An 18,655-nucleotide genomic window follows, 5' to 3' on the forward strand; every position below is an offset into this window, starting at 1 on the left:
CTAGATTGAACCTGTCGCATCCACATGATAAGCCGCTGGACGGTGTCAGGTTAAAATGCCACTGGTAATGACATTATATCAGGATAAGGAAGATCCCAATAGGGTGGGCAGGAGGGGCGGTGAATGATCCAACAAATCCCGGACTTTCACATGGGAGTCCGGTGTTCACTTCCTTTCTGAATGTGATGTTTTTTTTCTACACCTTACCATGTGCCTCTTTTGCCTAATTCTTACCGTCCGTGCCAGACATCTGGCGTTGTTAGCCTTTTACTTTTGTTGACTAAACATAACAACATGCAGTGTAATTCCACCATCTGCTTTTGACATCCCAGTAGTAGCATCCTGTTAGTCAACAGCAGTCGCAGAAGGATACCTACAGCATAATCTGTAGACGTGAAAGTCCACTGCAAAGTGGCAACTGTGTGTGACAACTTGGGATGATAACATTTTGCAAAATCTGTAGAAGACAGATAGTGGGACAGACCTCTAAACACCTGGCAAAATACTCAAAATGGCTTCTGCGGTAGTTCCCACTGCAATTGGTGTCACCAGAATCCCAATATGCCATGATGACATAAACAGATGCTCACAGGGTGAAAACAATACCAGCCACGGCGACGTTGTCACGGCACGATTATAAGAATTTCTCCTCTTTTCCAACATTTTTGAGTCACTTGTCATAATTAGGTGGGGCCTGACTGAGCTTAAATGTTTGGTGGCAGTGGCACAAATAGAGACATAAAATCCACTGATTTAGAAAAAGCCTCACAGCAATATTTACAGTATCTAAACTGCATTTTGAAAAATCATGCAACAACAATAATAAATATAACATCATTTTCATTATCGGGCTATTGCTAATGCATATTTATAACTGCTGATCGTTCATATCAATGTTTTTCTCCTCAGTGTCATCATGTCGGATTTAGAAGATCATGGGTGAGTCAGTCCAGTCCTACCTCATGAATTATTTTTCATTCATAAACTGTTCTCTACTCATACATGAGCTGCTGTTGTACAGCATGTCTGATGTATTTCCCCACTTCTTTCTTTCTATTTAGGGGCCATCAGGATGGTAAGGAAATTCACCCATTCAGCTAATAAAGCAGCATTGTTCCTCTCAGCTCCATCACTGTGCCACTCTTTCTTTTTCCAGAGGAGGATGAGGAGCAGGGAGAGGGAGGTGAGGCTGTGATTTAATCCACCTTTCTTTAGAAGTAGCACAGTCAGATACAAGCTATAACAGAAACCTGTCAGCATGCCCTCGGGAGAACTTTCAAAATTTAAATATTGATTTTCCTTCCAGAGTTAATATTTTTCACAGGCTGCTTCACCGGTAGCATGGCACAAGCGCTTTAAGTTAAAATTAAAATTGATCTGGAAACTTTAAACCTTGCAGTAATAGTATGGAAACAATACATATTTAAATAGAAGCCATGAACTGGAGATAAACCTTCGTATTGCCTTTATGCCTTTTTGCATGTTAGAGTTAATCTATAGATTCATATCTACTGTTATGTTTTCAAATTTACCTGCTGTTTATGAAAAATGAACTGATTCACTTTCCTGTTCTGACTGTCACGTTGAAGAAGAACGCCCCAAATACAAGTAAGACTATATGGAAATGCAGAATATAAAAAACAATATTGTTAGATATTACCACTGAATGCATCACAAAGAATCAAAAATCTGATCATATGTGCTGATTTGCCCTCATGCTATTTTACAGGCCAGTCACACAGCTCGCTGCCCCCAAAATCCCTGAGGGGGAGAGGGTTGACTTTGATGTATGTTCCCCTTAAGATTGTAGTTAATGGAGCTTTTATACCATTACAGCACCAAAAATAGCCATTAAATAAACTTGATGTGTGTTTTCGCTGGACCCTGTCAGGATATCCACAGGAAAAGGATGGAGAAAGATCTTCTGGAGCTGCAGACTCTGATTGATGTCCATTTTGAGCAGAGGAAGAAAGAGGAACAGGAGCTGATTGGACTCAAAGACAGGATTGTAATGTCTTTCCCATGTTGTTTGTCCATGCATTTGTCTAAGAGCGAGATTTGTCAGGATACACCGATTGTGTGTGTGTGTGTGTGTGTGTTATAGGAGAGCCGCCGGGCAGAAAGAGCTGAGCAGCAGCGTGTGAGGGCCGAAAAAGAGCGAGATAGACAGACACGGATAGCGGTACTTAACATTGTGTTACCATATTTGGTTTAAAGGGACAGTTCACCCCCAAATCAAAAATACATATTTCTACCTCGTAGGTGTGGGGCTATTTATCAGTGTAGGTGATAAAGTTTATGTGTGAGTTGCAGTGTGTTGGAAATATCGTAGCTGTAGTTTGGTAGCAAGAAAATAGTCCCTACAAGAAATTGCTCACAACAAGATCTGTGGATTATCTTAACCAGTAACTGGGTCATGATTTCTAGAAAGAGACATTGTTGTTGATTTTTTCAAACTTATTTTTTTGCTGCTTTGAGCACCACAAGCCGAGTGCCCTCCTGCACTATTATATTCAAGAGAAGGTCAATCTCTCCAACACTCTGCAACTCACACCAAAGCAGTCTAGACTGATGAGTAGCAGAAAAATATGTATTTTTGATTTTGTGGTTAACTGTCTCTTTAATACATGCATGTCAATAATCCACTGAGATCACAATGTTCTGATCCTACACACTAGCAAAGAGCAGTTTAACCAGCAGCTGTAAATGACTTCCTCAGGAGGAGAGACAGAGGAAGGAGGATGAGGAGGCGAAAAAGAGAGCGGATGATGAGGCCAAGAAGAAGAAAGTGCTCTCCAACATGGGGGCTCATTTTGGAGGGTTCCTGGCCAAGGTCTGAATAAAATGTTCATAGGCAGGTGTCTCACCATATACTGCAAGATCAGAAAGTCACAATTCATGTGTGTTTGATGCTCTCAGAAAGTGTTTGTTTCCTACAGGCAGAGCAGAGACGAGGCAAAAAGCAAACTGCGAGGGAAATCAAGAAGAAGACTCTGGCAGAGAGACGCAAGCCACTGGCTATCGAGACCCTGAGAGAGGACGGCCTGAGGTCAGTCTAAGGTCCATCACAGACTGATGCATTTTGACTCATGCAGAAATGTTCATTACATTTTAAACCAGCTCCTTGTTGTAAGAATGCCACCTTGGTAAGCCAGATATGCCTTTTTTAACTGCTGCGAAAAAGCAGCTGCACCACCACTGAAATTCCAATGTTATTTCCATGGTGAGGAAAGTTCAATCGCATGAGCTACTCCCTCTCAAAGCCAGAAACCAGAGAAGTAAGTCTCAAACTTGTGATGTCAGCAGGTATTAAGTCTAGAGTTGCTCCATAGATAATGAAGGGAAGACTGATTTTACAACCTGATTGTTAATTACTGATCTTTAATCAGTGGCCCGTCAGTATCAGACACTGACACAAAGAGGCACCATTTAGCGGCAGTATGGGACGACCTGGGCGGCAGCATTTGTTGGTGCTCTAGGAAACTTCTGTAGTATAAAGAGCAAGAAGGTCCACATATGTGGAAGGGGAGGCGGATAGGTAAAACAAACTCCGGACTTTCACCTGGGAGCTCAAGGTTTGTGTGAGTGTGTTGAGTTATTCTAATAATCATGTAGCGTGCTAGTATGTTTTGCATAATGTACAAGCATACTAATTTTAAACAAAACCACAATGTTTTTTAAAAAAAATAAACAACAGACTTCTGTTTCCTAAACCTAAGGAAGTAAACCTAAAAACAGTTATTTACTTACGTTATGTTTACTTTGACAGACAGTATGTATTTAATGAGTGGAAACTATACATTTCCTGTGAAAACTGAAATTTATTTTAAAAAGAGTCAATGCTTGTAACAAGCGTACATTTAAACGCCCTTGCTGAGGGTGAGTTTAATGTGAGGAAACTTATACTTAAATGTCTCTTTCATGTCTTTATTCAGATCACACGGTTTGACGTATTCTGTTACTGTCGTCGTGTACGAGGTGAAGATCAGCATCTGTGTAGGATTTTGTGGACCCACAGCATGTTGTTGTCTTTATTTTTTTTTTAAACCCAAATGAGCTTTATTCTACTGCGGTATTACTGGTGGTATATAAGAAAATATACCCATATACTCAGAACATTTCCCTGGCTCATCTTTCCTAATTCATTGTCTGATGGAGCAGTTCAAGACTTTATACAATGATGACATCACAAATTTGAGTTTTAGCTCTCTAGTTTGGGGATTTGGGAGTTATTCATGTTTCCCAATATTTTTTATTTTGACTGCTGTAGACAATAGAAATACCATGTATGAATTTTGAAAATTTTTGTAGTTCCGCTTAAAGACTTTAGATGGCACAGTCTTCTGTGATGTTAAGTCATTAATGCTGCTGTGGTTTTAGAGAGAGAGCTAAGGAGATGTGGGAATGCATCTACCAGCTGGAGTCAGAGAAATTTGACCTGACAGAGAAGATGAGGAGGCAGAAGTATGAGGTGAGCCATTAGATCAGAAATATACAAAACTGGTATTTAAAAAAAAAAGGCTGATTTGTGATTTCGGAATTTGCTTTTTTTGTTCTAGATCAACGTTCTCCTGAACAGAATCCAACATGCTCAGAAATTGTAAGTCTCTCTGCTTTTTCCAGTCTACCATAAACAACCTTCACACCCCAAAAAGTAAAACTTTTTAGAGGGCCGCTTTGCATCGACTATGCAAACCAACCATGGCTGGGTGGCGCAGGAAATGCCAAACTTGCAGCTCTTGAACACTGGCCACTTTATGTGCAGGATGCACACGTCCAAGATATGAACATAAAGTGATATCTCCAGTCAGTCATTTCTGCAGTTGCTCATAATCTACTGTACATTTTTTCTTGTCTTTATGCAGCAAAAAGGTCCATGGGAAGGGGAAGGTCGGAGGACGATGGAAGTGAACTTACACAAGAGGCACAATGAAACAAGTAGACAGGTTTCATGACAACAGCAAATTTGCTGAGATTTCTGAGTTGCATTTATTGAATTATATCCACTTGAAATTGCATCTGTGATTATTAAAATGCACATAAACATTACCTAAACATTGTCTATCGGTATCATTTAAAATGGAGATGAAATCTTGTTATTATTCTTTAAAATTCAAACATGAAAACAGCTACTACAAACAATAAAGTACTATTTGTGAACACTTACAGTTGCTACTCACTAGAAACATCCTTATGAAGGAAAAATAAATATCTGTGTGCACAGGATGTTGAAAAATGACTGATGTGAAGCAATACCACCTCGGCTGTCAATCTGTTGCATATTGTATAGGTAAAGTTGTTCACAATCAGAGCACAGAAAACCAACTTCACTTCCTCTGTGGTATGAAAATTGCATGGACGTCATCACTCTTCTCCTCATGCCATGGCTCAAATCCAGCCTCCAAAGCGATGCTTGCCACTTTCTCTGCAAAGCCTGCTTCTTGCTCTTTGTTCAGATCTAAAATGTACCTGCCACACACACACACACACACACACACACACACACACACGACAACATTACAAATTACAGTTATTATTAACTTTTTATCAGTGAACTTACAGATGTAGCAAACACAAATCAGATACACAAAGCAAATACTGCTTGTGAATAACACAGCACAGTACTCTTGCTGACTGTACTGTCACCATGGTAACTAGCCCCTGTTACTATAAAAACCCTCACTTGGCCAACTCCACCACAAGCACAGCGTCTGGTGCTGCAATCTGTCTCATTGTCGGGCCCAACTGGTGTGCGCAGCTATAGATGGGGAGGGGAGACAAAAACACAGAAATGAAACTAGGTCTGCAGTTATATCAGCAGTCTGTGATCGGATCCTATTTTAGATTAAGTTACTATATTTGTATTTATAAAAATATGGATTGTTTATTCGGTAAAACAATCTATTAGATTATTCAAGGCGGAAAAAAACACTCACCTGGCAGAGAAGTAGATGGTGTTGAAGAAGTGGGAGTATTTCTGTTTTTCTGGCAGTTTGTAAAGTGAGTCCATGGGCAGGAAGGTCACAGAGATCCCACTCAGATGCATCAAGTCTGAAGAGGATTGGAGAAAATTCAGTGCTAAAACCGTTAAGTTTCATACAGAGTGGCAGAGTTTTCTGTGCACTAAAAATCCAAAACAGGTTTCAGAGGGACAGGACGTGATCTAAGCTACAGACCCAGTTACTATTTACACGCCTTTAATGTATTCAAATATGTGCATTTAAACACACTGAGGCAGAAATTATGCACCGTAATGAAATTCAATCTGAACATTTTCACTGAGAGTTTAATAGCTTTTATTCTCGCCTGCATGGCACTTAAAATCATCTGAAGACATTTACTGTTAATGGTGACAGATTTGGGGTCCGTCTCTGGGGATGGCTCCTCTGTATTTGTGTCTAACTGAGAAGTGGTAGGGCAGCCCCGTCTACTGGACAGCGACTGGAACAATTCCTGCACGTTAGCAAAAGAGATATCCTGGGCTGTCTGTGGATGTGAGGAAAGGAAGAAATAAACGTTAACAACAATCCCTTCAGGATTTTGCTTTTTAGAGATTGTTGCACTCTGAAATGTTTGTTTTTTGTGGCAGCTTTTCTAAAAAATTGAAATGCATGTTGCAATGTTTTTCTGTATTTTTTACAGAAATTGCAGAGATATTTGTGGGGTTTTTTTTGTAGAATATTATTAAAAATCAACTTTTTCCAGTGGCAGTAAAACCGCACTGTTCTAAATTTGGGATTTATACTACACTAACATTAACACAAGCCAGCATGTTTAATCTAACACACCGTATTCTCTCAACATATGCAATATGGATGCAAAAGCTTCTGACATGCTGATTTGTGTATTGTGTTGTAAAAAGCATTTCAAACACTCTCCAGGTGTGTTTTGTGGCAGAGAAGGGTTTAATAATTGCTGTTGTTTGTGTTCTACCACAATATTGCACATGGTGGCCCCAAACTCCTGCTCCAATGCAAAATTTGTCCATTCATTTTTTTTTTTTTTACAATTCCATTGCCAGAAACAAGGAAGTGAATTTGGTGACGTTATGCAGGAGAATGTGTGAAAATCACAGAAAACTACAGATAGGTCAATTTTGCACAAAAGGTTTGGACAATATTGAAAGGATGCATAGAACTTAAAAGGACTGGTTGAATTAATTGTTGTAATTGCGACATCCTGGAGGGGCTGTACTATGTTTTTCAGTATGCACAACTTATCGCAACTGTACAATAAAAGGAAACATGGCTTTAATCTAACATTTGTACCATTACAACTGATCATTTTACCTTTATGTGTTGGCCATTCTGTGTCTTCAGCAGGCTTTTGTCCTCAGTTTCAATGCCAAAGGAGAGGTAAGGACTGGAGGCAATGTCTCCCCAGTAGCCCCTGACAGCCACTTTGTCCCCTCTCTGTCCACACACACACACACAGACACACATAGTTCTTTCATTACATCTTATTGCTGCATTGTGTAGAAACATTATGCAGAGAATCAGACACTCACCTGACTGAACACTCTTGCAGACAGCAAACTTGGATTGGTTGTTTGGTAGACACCTTCCCTCATTTCAAAAGCTAAACCCCGTTCCCTCCATTGCGCATATTGTTGTTTGTTGATGACGCCACACTGCAGAAACACAGTGTCCATCCTTCAGTGCAACATATAACCCTCCAAATTTCTGTCATTCTAAAAAAAATTATTTTAAACTGAAAACACACAAAATATTCAAATACCCCTTTCTCGTGCAGTTTCATTGTCAGATCCCAGTCGAAGCAGCTCTTTTTAGAGTCGTAGCGTGTTCCGAGGTGCTGTCTGACCCGATAATCCCAGGCTTTGGACATTAAGATAGGAGCTGCACAAACAGATGAAGATGATGGAAGCCGAGGCTGGACCCACAACTTGAATATCCTAGCCAACTCATCTCGCTCCTTAAACTGTGAAAACATTCAAAGAGTGTGAAAGTCTGCCATAGCGGGCCACAATGTCTGATTTCAGAAAGAGATCAATCATAATGTCTTAAAGAAACACACAGGATGGACTTTTTTTTTTTTAAACAACTAATGCACCTTGAGAAGAGTTGTGTTCAGACAGGGGTGCGTGGCTGTCTCCAGTGTTTCAGTAACAGACAAAGAGAGCTGCGATGCTGCACGTTTCAGTGTCTCTTCTGTCTGACTGCGGATCTCAGCGTTCCCAAAAACCTCCAGAAAAACCCTGTCTTCTCTGAAAATCAAAATCATGGCGAAATAACTTCAATGTTAAGGACTCGTATCCTTTTGACTGAACATTTGTAAAGTTAATAATCATACAAAATCTAACAAAATCACACCCACCATTATTCCCCAAGCTTTCCTTGGTATCAGAGCCAAGTAGATAAGCAACAGCTGTCTAGCCACCAACTCCATGCTGTTTTCTATCACCCACACCTGCAGGAGAGAGAAGAAGTTTGCAGCTCACAGTACAGTATATTAGCTTATTCTCAGTGGGTCACAATACGGTTTAAGAGTCTAAAGACGCTCACGTGGAGGTTTTCTTCGTCCCGCAAACTAGAAATGGTCTTCAAAATATGTCGTGGATCTCCACTGCCAACCAGTAAAATGTTGACATCCCTTTCGAGTCTCACAGGACCTGGACACAGAGAGACAAAGCTCACAGTATGCACATCTCACTTCTAGGGCAATAGTTTTTAGTACTGACCAAAATGTGTCTGTAACACTGAAATATTCAGAGGATTTTGGTTTCTTATATTAAATTTAAATTTATATATCTCTTTTGCTGTTTAAATGCTATGGATTAAATAATAAAAAACACTTCATTATTTAGAGAAATTAGCCTGCAGTGGATATGAAGAGGATCTTACATTGTCACTGTTATTTAGAAGGAAGTTCAGGCTACGTTTGAGGGCATGATGATGCACTTTTAAATCAACACTGTGATTGCTTCAGTGTTTGTGGTTGATATGTATGACTCTGTGTTTATCGCTGAATATATTAAAACTCATGTTTTGTTCCGCTTTTGTTATTGTAAAGTATTATCTGCCAATACCATACAAAGTCTGTAGCAATACCAGAGGTGGAAGAAGTATTTAGATTTGTTGTTAAGTAAAAGTACTAATACCACACTGTGAAAATTCTCTGTTACAAGTTTAAGTCCTGCATTGCAAATCTTACTTAAGTGAAAGTAACTAAAGTTGAAGTTGACTAAGAAGGTCATAAAGTATTAAAAGTAGAAACATCCAATGCAAAAAAAACTTTATAAAAACAATCAGCCAAACACAAACAAAAAACTAAATAAGAAAAAATCAACCAATTAAATAACTAAATAAAAATGGTAAACAACCCCCCCCCCCAAAAAAACTTTAAATTATTCAAAAAGAAAACAACTGAAAAAACAAATCTAAAAATATATTAAAGAACACACCACTCAAAATTTAAGTAGAAAAAAATCACACCCCAAACTGGAAAAATAGAATAAGCCTTAAGTCTATATTTATATATATATATATGACAATCAGTTTTCTGTCAAGCGACTGATTAGTCAACAATTTAATTGTAGTTCTACTTGTATAAACTTTTAGGCTATTTAGTGTATAGCAAAACATCAAATTTTATAAGCTCCTTTCATGTTTAATGTTAATGCAAAAATCTAAAACTGTTAAGTAACTAGTAAGACTAAAGTGTTCAGATGAATGTAATTAGGTAAAAAGTACAATATGTTTCTCTGAGATGTAGAGGAGTAAAAGTATAAAGTGGCGTGAAATGAAAATACTTAGGCTAAGTACAAATAGCTCAGATGTGTATTTAAGTACAGTATTTGATTAAATGTATTTAGTTACATTCCACCACTGAGCAACACAATAAAATACATTAGAAGTATAAGTCAAATACAAAAATAAAATACAAAAGTGACAAAAATAAAGCGCTTTATGTGTCAAAAGTGAAAGTACTCATTACACAGAATAGCCCCTGCAAGTGATTAATCACCATATAATTTGATATCATTATCAATGCATTTACATGTAAGCTGCAATTAAATGTTGCATTGAATGCTGGTTTAGGAGAAGCTAATTACGATATGATGCACGTGCGCAGGTGGACCACACATGCACGTGCACCTGCGGTACTCACCCATACTCAGCAGGTCGCGCGCAGGACTGAAGCCCCACCAGGTAATGCAGGCAGCGCCCTCAGACGCCCGTCCAGCACTCATCCTATGAAGTGAAAAAAAGACAAACAAAGCTGGACACCTGACTGTAAGTGGTTCACAGCAACACTCAAACAACAGCAGACACGTTAAAGTGAATATTTTACGCTAACCGGAGCGTCAGTTGGCACGCTGTTCATGTGAAATAGCTTAGCTTAGCTTAGCATGACCGTTTATTAACGCTAGCTAACAGTCAGCTTGTGAATGAAGCTGTTGCTCAGGGACACGAACCCGTCGCTAAACTTAATGTGGGGATTTATGGTCATATGCTGCGACCACATAGTATCAACTGAAACAAAAGTTATGGAAAGAAAACTCACCTCACACACTGACAACTGAGTACACTTTGCAGCTAACCGTCTGAACAGAAAGTTTGGGTCCTGTTACTTAGCAACAGTTTCTAAATTGGGGGGACCTGGCGCCATCTAGTGGTCATGAGGTTGAACATTATAGTAGCATGTATGCTCTTTTAACCCTTTGAAACATGGGTAATTTTGCTTGATTTCTTTCAAAAACATGGCAAAAGGGATGAGCAACTTAGGAAAAAATGACCAAAACACGAATAAGAAATTAGTAAAAGTAGATGGTCTTAAAATTTGGTGTAAATAAATACATGGAAAAGTAATTAAACAAAAATAATACAAAACTATCTCCCAAAAAACTGCTTACAAATTATAATAATTTAGAAAAATATTCTAAACATGATAATTATAAATATAGCTCTCTAGACATTTTTAATAGCATTGTTTAAAATTTCCCCAATCGACTAATTTCTTGCAATTTGTGGGACATTTCGTGCCAAGTTGGTCATTGCTTTTAATCCCCTCAATATTTTCAAGCAATCAAACCAATATGACAGGAATCAAAGGGTTAAGTAGCTTGTGAAAGGCATCTGAACTCAGCACAAGAAAACTGTTGTCAACCCAGGTTTCAAGGGGTTAAGACCAATTGATTGTTATTGTGAAACATTATTGGGTACCATCCATAATGTTTTTCTCTATCTTACAGTATTTCAGTGTAACTCTTACAGTTTTTTACCTTGTATCTTTTACTAATTTCTTGCAGATGCTTGGATCATTTACTCTTTTTTTCGCTTATTACCTTCTTATCATGTTTTTAAAAGAAAGCCAGTCAGTCAAGGGTAAATCAGAGTGAGCGAAGCTTAGAGGTGAAGCAGTTAATTGTGAGTTTATTTTAATTTGAAAAGATCAGGATCATTACAACAAGCATTTTTCATGACTTTATATTATGAGATGTAGAGGCTCTACCACAGATATACTCAACTCACGGCCTGTGGACCAAATCTGACCTGTGAAAAAATAAATTGATCATCAATGGGATTTTTTTGTATCTATAACGTAAGCAAGATTCAAGATTGCAGTAAAAGGCATCAAATCGATACCATTTATTAAAAAAAGAGGGAGGAACCTCCAGGTCCCCCTAACAGTAGTCTGAACTTTGTCCCAAATGTCCTGTGTGTACACCTGACCTGTTTTGGGCTGCTCTTACCATATTTATTTCTTGCAAAAGATGAGTGAGGATGGCAAATGTTGAAAAGTTGGCTCCTGGTTAAAGTATGTTGAGTATCCCTGCTCCACTGTGTCTGTAGAGTAAGTTTTCAAAATACAATAACTCTTAGATCCTTCCTGCCTGCCTTCCATGCCTGAGCATACACAAAAGATGCACATTCACAGATAAGTGTTTTCAATTTATACAAATACAAAGTCATATTGGTTTACAGTGCTGAATAAGGTTAACAGGGGAAGCCGAGTAACAACCAAATATCAAAAAATGTCTGTACATCACACATATACATGCATACACAAATTAAAGTATCTTAAACAACACAAAATGGAAAACAGAAAATTGAGAAAACATCAGGATTGACAATACGTAACATGTCAGCAGTACTTGATAATCGAAAAAAAGTGCCACTTTAACGAGGTTTTGCTTTGACTGCCGCATCGACTTCTTCCTCTGGCAGGAGAGTGTGCCACTGGGCAACTGGACGTCTGGGATTGGCGAGCATATCTGACCAGTGACGCAGGCCAACTCCTGTAGCTCCATAACCCATGAAGGTTTTCCCAATGGGGTCGTTGCTCCCAAGTTTATCGTAGTCGTACACTGTGATGACGACCTGCACTTTCTGAAAGACAGATCAAACCATTCCACATATCAACACTTAGTATTTGTTATATTTTTTAGACTGATAAGCGATATGAAGACACAGTTTACCTGTATCTGCTCGAAGGGGACATCAAAGCTGAAACTCTCATTAAAGTAAGGATTGAGCGTGTTTTTCTTGACCGTTGTCTTTTTCTTCTTAATCCGTTTCCCATTTTGCTGCAGAACAATCTTAACATATGGATCTTTGGGAAGAGGAAAAGTAGGTGATATAGTTATTTTGTTGGGCTATTTTACTCCCAAAGGAGACACAGTTTTCCGAGATATGAATCAAATATCTGACAGAATGATAAGTGGCAGGAAGCTCAATTACCTGATAAACCACCAACATCCATTTTCTTCAGGTTCTTTGCCTCCATGATGTTCACGGTCAGTTTTCCAGCAGTGGGGACATATCGTAAAGAAATGCAAATATCGCCCAGTTTTTCCTGCTAAAAAACAAATATTATGGATTACCATTATGTCTCATCAAATAATTAAAATCTTTTGTGAAACTTCATAATAGCTGCTTTTTAGAAGCAAGACACAAAATGTGTTATTTAGTAAATATAAATGTTTATGTATATATATATCTATATATTCCAGGCAAATATTAATCTTCCAAATTGAATCACCTGGTACAACGTTTAAAGGTTAGGTGTATGGGATTTAGGGGCAGACATGGTATCATGTTTTTATAAGTTTATAATCATCTGAAAGTAAGATTTATTGCGTTTTCGTCACTTAACACTCACACCACACTGCATGCGTACGCAGCATGTGACGGCTATCTTGCTAAACCACTGTGGCTTGCAAGCCTGCAGTGTTCACACAGACAGTGTTGTTGCTGCAGAGTCATCTGCTGCTATAACTACTCTATTTTCACAATTAAAAGCCGGTACACCACTAATTTATGGAAGTATGCAAGCCACAGTATTGTTAACAACACGGTCATGCAAGAATTTCACAAAGAGAAAAAAAAATCCTGTACCTCCTCCTTCTCACCACTCTCCAAGTCTCTCCATTGTTGCATCGGCTGGCCCAAATCAACACTGTTCATTGGGATTTTTATCTCGCCAATCATATCATGCTTGGAGAAACGGTCAAAGTCAAAAACTTGCAGCACCAAAGTCTTTCCACCCAGCTCTGCATACGGAATCTAGAAAGAGTGATTATTCCAACTTTAGTAGCTGCAGGTAAATGTAAGATAAGTGTGTACTTTACATGTGACAAACAAACAACATTTAATGACAGGAGACATTAAAAAACAATCCAGTATTTTTGGGGTAGGGATACCTTGACAGACGCCATTCAGGGAATGAAAGACTAAAGACGAGGGGGAGTAGAGACATAGGCCAAACTTCTGCTTCATGAGGGTAAAAAGAGACATGTCATCAACAACCTGGAGCACCAACACAAGCTGCGACAGAGACATAAAGACAAAAGAAAGAACAAACAAAACGCAGACAAACATCAAGTCGACAGTGGTACGACGTGAGGCACATGGTACCTTGAAAATGAAAGTCTCGTTGAAAACGGGGCATAAATTCTTGCGTTGGACTTTGGTCTCATACTTCTTCTTTTTGTCTGGCAACAAAAAGACTTTGACATAGGGGTCTGAGGTCCCCCCCATGTCCATAGCTGCAAGGTCCTGAGCCTGAAGGATACCCACTATAAGCTTCAGAGAAAGACAGGTGTAAGAGTGATCCGAGGTCATGAAAAGAGTGAAGAAATTCCTCATGGAGTTATTGGTTATTCTGCCCCTTTTATATTAATCATTAATATGAATGTCATTGATGAAACTGTTTTTTTTTTCCACACAGGACCTACCTGGGCGTCTGTGAAGTTGTAGTCCAACGAGAACTCCAGCTTACCCAACTTTTCCTGCTCTTTCTCCTCTTCCTCTCCTTCCTTCTTCACCTCCCCCTCCTGCCACATGAACACATCAGTGATATTCATCATGAACATCTACTGTAGCTCAGGTAAGAGCAATACAATAGCGTGTTACTGGAAATGACGCACCTTCTCTCCAGCCTCTCCTTCACCTTCCTTTTCCTTTTTGCGGCGACCTGTTTTCCTCTCCCTCACTTTCTTTGGCTTTTTCTTTTTCGCAAAGCATTTCTTGAAAAGACAGAAGATGAAGCACGCCACCAAAACCAGGACGAGCACGACGATAGCTGCCACTGCCCACACGGGAACTGTAAATTAAAAAAGGTAAATTCACTCCTCGGTATTCATTGTCTGCACTATGAGAGTATGCTTATTATGGCCAAAAGGTGTGGACGTCTGCTACATTCACGTTAGTAATGTGAAACTGAAAATTCTCGAGCCCCAAACAACAACAAAAAAACAAAACAAATAAAAACATGCATTTAAATCTGATCTTTAAGCATACATCTTAATTTTTAAACACTATCCTATCTATGCAGGGATTTTTAAAAGTCACACACATCAGAGTTAAATCAAAGAGCATTTTTTTCTTAAAATAATTTACTCCTAGAATCTACATCAGCTCAAACTATATGGTTGAGGATAAGATCATAATATTCCCATAATGGGGATATTCACAAACTCAAAAGGTTTTATTTATAGCAGTTTTATACAAAAAGAAAACAGGACAAATCAAGTTTAAATCAAGTAGACAAGGACAGTACCTGAAAAAAAGAAAGAAAATAAACAACAGTTATAGTAATTATATAAAAATAAACCCACACCACCCCCTCCCTCAAAAAACAAAACAAAAACATGACATTAGGGCAACAGTATCAGTACTTTTTACACATCTCCACCGCTGTCTTTATGAGTGGTACAAGAGCGCAAGCAAAAAAGGTAAAAGAAAGATAAAAAAGCAGAAGAACTGTCTAAGTGACTAATAAGTAAGCATAAAAAATACCACAAAAATACAAGTTAAATAAAATGAAGATATTAAATATATACACTTTGAACACTTTTCACTTAAACTGATACTGTGCATCCATGATTTCTAGCTGCAAATGATAATTGTAATACACACATGGTGTGTAGTATTTTACCATAAAAATACATAAATAAATAAATATTGTGCAGTAAGTTATAAAATAAAGTACAGTAGGAAATTGCACAATAATATTACACAGTAAAGATATAAAGGTTATGTATAAGGATATGTGCTGAATATGTATAGCATCCACTATAAGCATATATTCTATAGAACATGAACTACTTTTCTTTTAAGCATTTCTTGACCTTACATTTTTGTAAGTAGTCGTTTATCAGGAGACGGTTTGCTGACCATGCATGTGTGTTGTCAGCAACACCCTTCTCCACAATCAGATAATAATACAGTCTAAGCTGGGAGTGGCCCTGTGGAACCACACTGCCCAGCAGCACAGTTCACCATTACGTTCCTGACTCAAAGCTCCTCAGCAGTAGTTGTTAATTTATGGCAAAACAATATTCTCATCCTGTTTTTCCACTTACATATTCATGGACACCAGCATAGACAAGGGTTGGTGTAATGAGTAGGAAAACAAGCTGATATTCATATAAAATCATTTCTATGCTGAGTATGTCATGAACACTCAACACAATATCTTGAACCTTTAAAAGTTATAGTAATATTATTTGGGTATCATGAGGTCAATTCTGTGAGGCAGTGGAATTTGTCTATCAAATATGAATAATCAAAATGAAAATCAAGAACAGGGTGTCAATATTACATCAATATTGTGATTGGAGACTAGATATCGTCTTATATTTTGGATATGGTAATATTATTAGTGTTGTATTTTCCTGGTTTTAAAGGCTGGTTTTACCAAAAAAAGGCTTTACAGGAGAGTGATGTATTTTTTTTTTAATTCACCAGACTGTTCTATTATTTATATTTTCCACTTAGGGTCATTTCACAAGCCATGTTTTTTTTTTTTCAAATCAATTGTTTTCAACGTAGACACGCAGAAGGCACGCCACATGTCATGTAAATATCAGTTTATGATGGTTGATCATATTAGTGCAAGGCTACCTAGAGCTTTACTTCTGTCCCACAGACAACATTTTAGGCCTAATACACATTTAAAAAAAAAACAAAAAGATGAGCTCCAAATGGGGATTTCTGATTAAAAGGGTATGATACTGTGGTTAAAGTTGTTTAACAACTTCAGATGCAACCTGCCTTCATGCTCTTTGAAAATTGGCACATAGTAGGCACAAGAGTAGCATCCAGCCCCTAATTTTGTGTTTTCCAGGCAGGTCCTTAGTCATTATATCCACATTACATAAAGATTATTTATCAAAAATCTCATTGTGTAAATTCTTGATGAAAGCGCCAATACTCAACCCTACAATATCGCCACAATATCAGTCAAAAATATGTGATATCTGGTCACCCAGGGTTAGTCTAGAAGCTGCTTACTTGGCAGATGACCGAGTTCATTCATGAACTTGTCCTTCATGTGGTTGTAGTTGTGGCCGGGGTGATGCTCTGTATGCGAGTGCTCATGGTGCTCTGTATGGTGCTCATGGTGAGCCGGCTCTGTTGCTTCCTCTGACTCCGGTTCAGACGGCTCCGCAGTCCTCCGGGCCCGAACCCCAATGCTGGCCAACCTCATGTCAGCTGTCAAAATAGCAGAACCAGTGCAGTTATTGTAACTTTGTTATGTTCTCTGTCCTGTTGGCTCCTGCAGTGAGATTTAACACAACTTCATGCGTGCTCTGTGTAATCCCTATGTCCATGCGTTGCAGTACAGTTGAAGAGCATAGGACATCTCTAAGCCAGATGCTCAACATGGCTGACCCTAATCCCTCTGTTACTCTCATTCTCTCTGTCATCTCCCCAGCTCCATAACCCACACTTTCACTCCCACGTTTGTCCCATTCCCATTTTTCTCTCGTCACTGTCTCTGCACGTAACTGGATTTAACTGTGGCGTTACAATATTAATCCAAAATCCCAGATTCCCAAAGCTTAAATAAATAGAGGTTGGTCTCATCCCTCACTTTTCATCCTTTGGAGTTTTCTGGTAAAGGCAAGTCTTTGTTTGGGCATTTATTAGGAAGCACAGTTAATTGTGGCAAAAGCTACAGGGAATCCTCAATGTTTTTATTTTTAGTTTTCATCAATACTCGTCGTAATACATTCTAAAATTTAAAAAAAAAATGTTAGCTTATAATGTACACGAAAAGTTACATTTGAAATTTATGTTGGAATCACAGAAATACCTCAAAGACAAGTTTCTTGTTTATCTGGTTGCAGTGGCTTTTTAATAGAGGATGATGCTGAATGAAATTTAAACATTATTGGTATCTGTACACATGTACAGGTAATTCTTTTCAGTCAGTTACTAGAGGAGGAAGATTTTGTTCAGATGAAATGGAAACTATGAAGAAATCATTCACATCAAAAGAACCAGCCAAGAGGTTAACCTGTCCTTCAAGTCGATATGTTCAAAACCAAATGTGATTTTTTTTCATGAAAAAAAATAAATTGAATAACCCAGACTTTTTCCTATACAATTGAACTTTAGCGCTCTTGCACTTAATCATAACAGAAATGTTTAAAAATCAATGCATATTTATCCTACCTGTTGTGTTCCTTTAATTCCCCTTTGTACCAAGAGAGCTCTTGGAGCAACTTTTAGTTTTAGAGTGTATTTCTTGTTGGCCTGTTGTAACCCTCACACACCCATGTTCCTCCAGAGTGCCGCTGACTCTGACTAGCAGCCTCCCTGCAACCCTTTCCATCAAACCCAAAGCGCTGGCAAATCACCAGAGCAGTGTTGTGATTTAATCCCCCCACCCCTCCTCCCGATACTAGAATTCTGACAACACATCTGTTGCAGTATGTCTCTGAACGCAAATGCATGAAAAGCACCAGTCAACTTTTCTTTTATTACGACTCCACTGTTAAAAAAGTCACACGTTGAAGAGTTGAAGGCATGATTAGGAAAAGTGACTGTTCATTAGACTGATGAAACATGGTAGTGGTGGTTGTGTTGATCCATTAGATTGAAGAGATTGTAGTACATCCGGCCCCTCGCTAATCCCCTCAGCATAGCTGTCCTCGCAGTCAATCGTCAATCTCGCACCAACTTTCACTGAGAGTGGATATTCCATCCTCCCCATCCCTTGGCTTACCATTTTACTGTACAAAACACATACCCGTATTTAGAGCACTGTGAACAGTAATCCCCAGGCATCCTGCCACATGTTTGCACTGCTACATCTGGAGATCTCAGTGGCTCCAATCCAACAGGCAACAGCCTGCTCTAATAGATAACTAACTAAACCGCATAGGGCATCAAAATGGAAAAAT

The 18,655-nt window shown here is 38.6% G+C and overlaps 3 protein-coding genes across 3 annotated transcripts; 1 reads left to right on the top strand and 2 right to left on the bottom strand.

The window, feature by feature from the left end:
- Positions 1 to 916: 916 nt before the first annotated feature.
- LOC121958761 (troponin T, slow skeletal muscle-like) lies at positions 917 to 4,929 on the top strand. Its single transcript, XM_042507870.1, has 12 exons — positions 917 to 939; positions 1,062 to 1,075; positions 1,157 to 1,183; positions 1,590 to 1,608; positions 1,730 to 1,794; positions 1,884 to 2,008; positions 2,105 to 2,182; positions 2,720 to 2,833; positions 2,940 to 3,049; positions 4,381 to 4,471; positions 4,560 to 4,600; positions 4,866 to 4,929. Exons 1-12 carry the CDS (start codon positions 917 to 919, stop codon positions 4,909 to 4,911), a joined length of 753 nt encoding a protein of 250 aa, XP_042363804.1. The 3' UTR covers positions 4,912 to 4,929.
- A 300-nt stretch (positions 4,930 to 5,229) lies between these two features.
- LOC121959387 (dynein axonemal assembly factor 3-like) lies at positions 5,230 to 10,242 on the bottom strand. The gene is made up of 11 exons (XM_042508679.1): positions 10,129 to 10,242; positions 8,523 to 8,629; positions 8,331 to 8,427; positions 8,071 to 8,222; positions 7,738 to 7,938; positions 7,508 to 7,630; positions 7,290 to 7,412; positions 6,342 to 6,486; positions 5,937 to 6,051; positions 5,684 to 5,758; positions 5,230 to 5,469 (listed from the first exon to the last, which is right to left on the bottom strand). Exons 1-11 carry the CDS (start codon positions 10,208 to 10,210, stop codon positions 5,328 to 5,330), a joined length of 1,362 nt encoding a protein of 453 aa, XP_042364613.1. The 5' UTR covers positions 10,211 to 10,242; the 3' UTR covers positions 5,230 to 5,327.
- Positions 10,243 to 12,140: 1,898 nt separating this feature from the next.
- On the bottom strand, positions 12,141 to 16,953 carry syt5b (synaptotagmin Vb). The gene is made up of 8 exons (XM_042508306.1): positions 16,758 to 16,953; positions 14,390 to 14,565; positions 14,198 to 14,296; positions 13,878 to 14,045; positions 13,359 to 13,526; positions 12,702 to 12,819; positions 12,440 to 12,573; positions 12,141 to 12,350 (listed from the first exon to the last, which is right to left on the bottom strand). Exons 1-8 carry the CDS (start codon positions 16,951 to 16,953, stop codon positions 12,141 to 12,143), a joined length of 1,269 nt encoding a protein of 422 aa, XP_042364240.1.
- Between the last annotated feature and the right edge of the window lie 1,702 nt (positions 16,954 to 18,655).

This window comes from Plectropomus leopardus, chromosome 19, assembly GCF_008729295.1.
Source record: "Plectropomus leopardus isolate mb chromosome 19, YSFRI_Pleo_2.0, whole genome shotgun sequence".
Lineage (NCBI taxonomy): Eukaryota > Metazoa > Chordata > Actinopteri > Perciformes > Serranidae > Plectropomus > Plectropomus leopardus.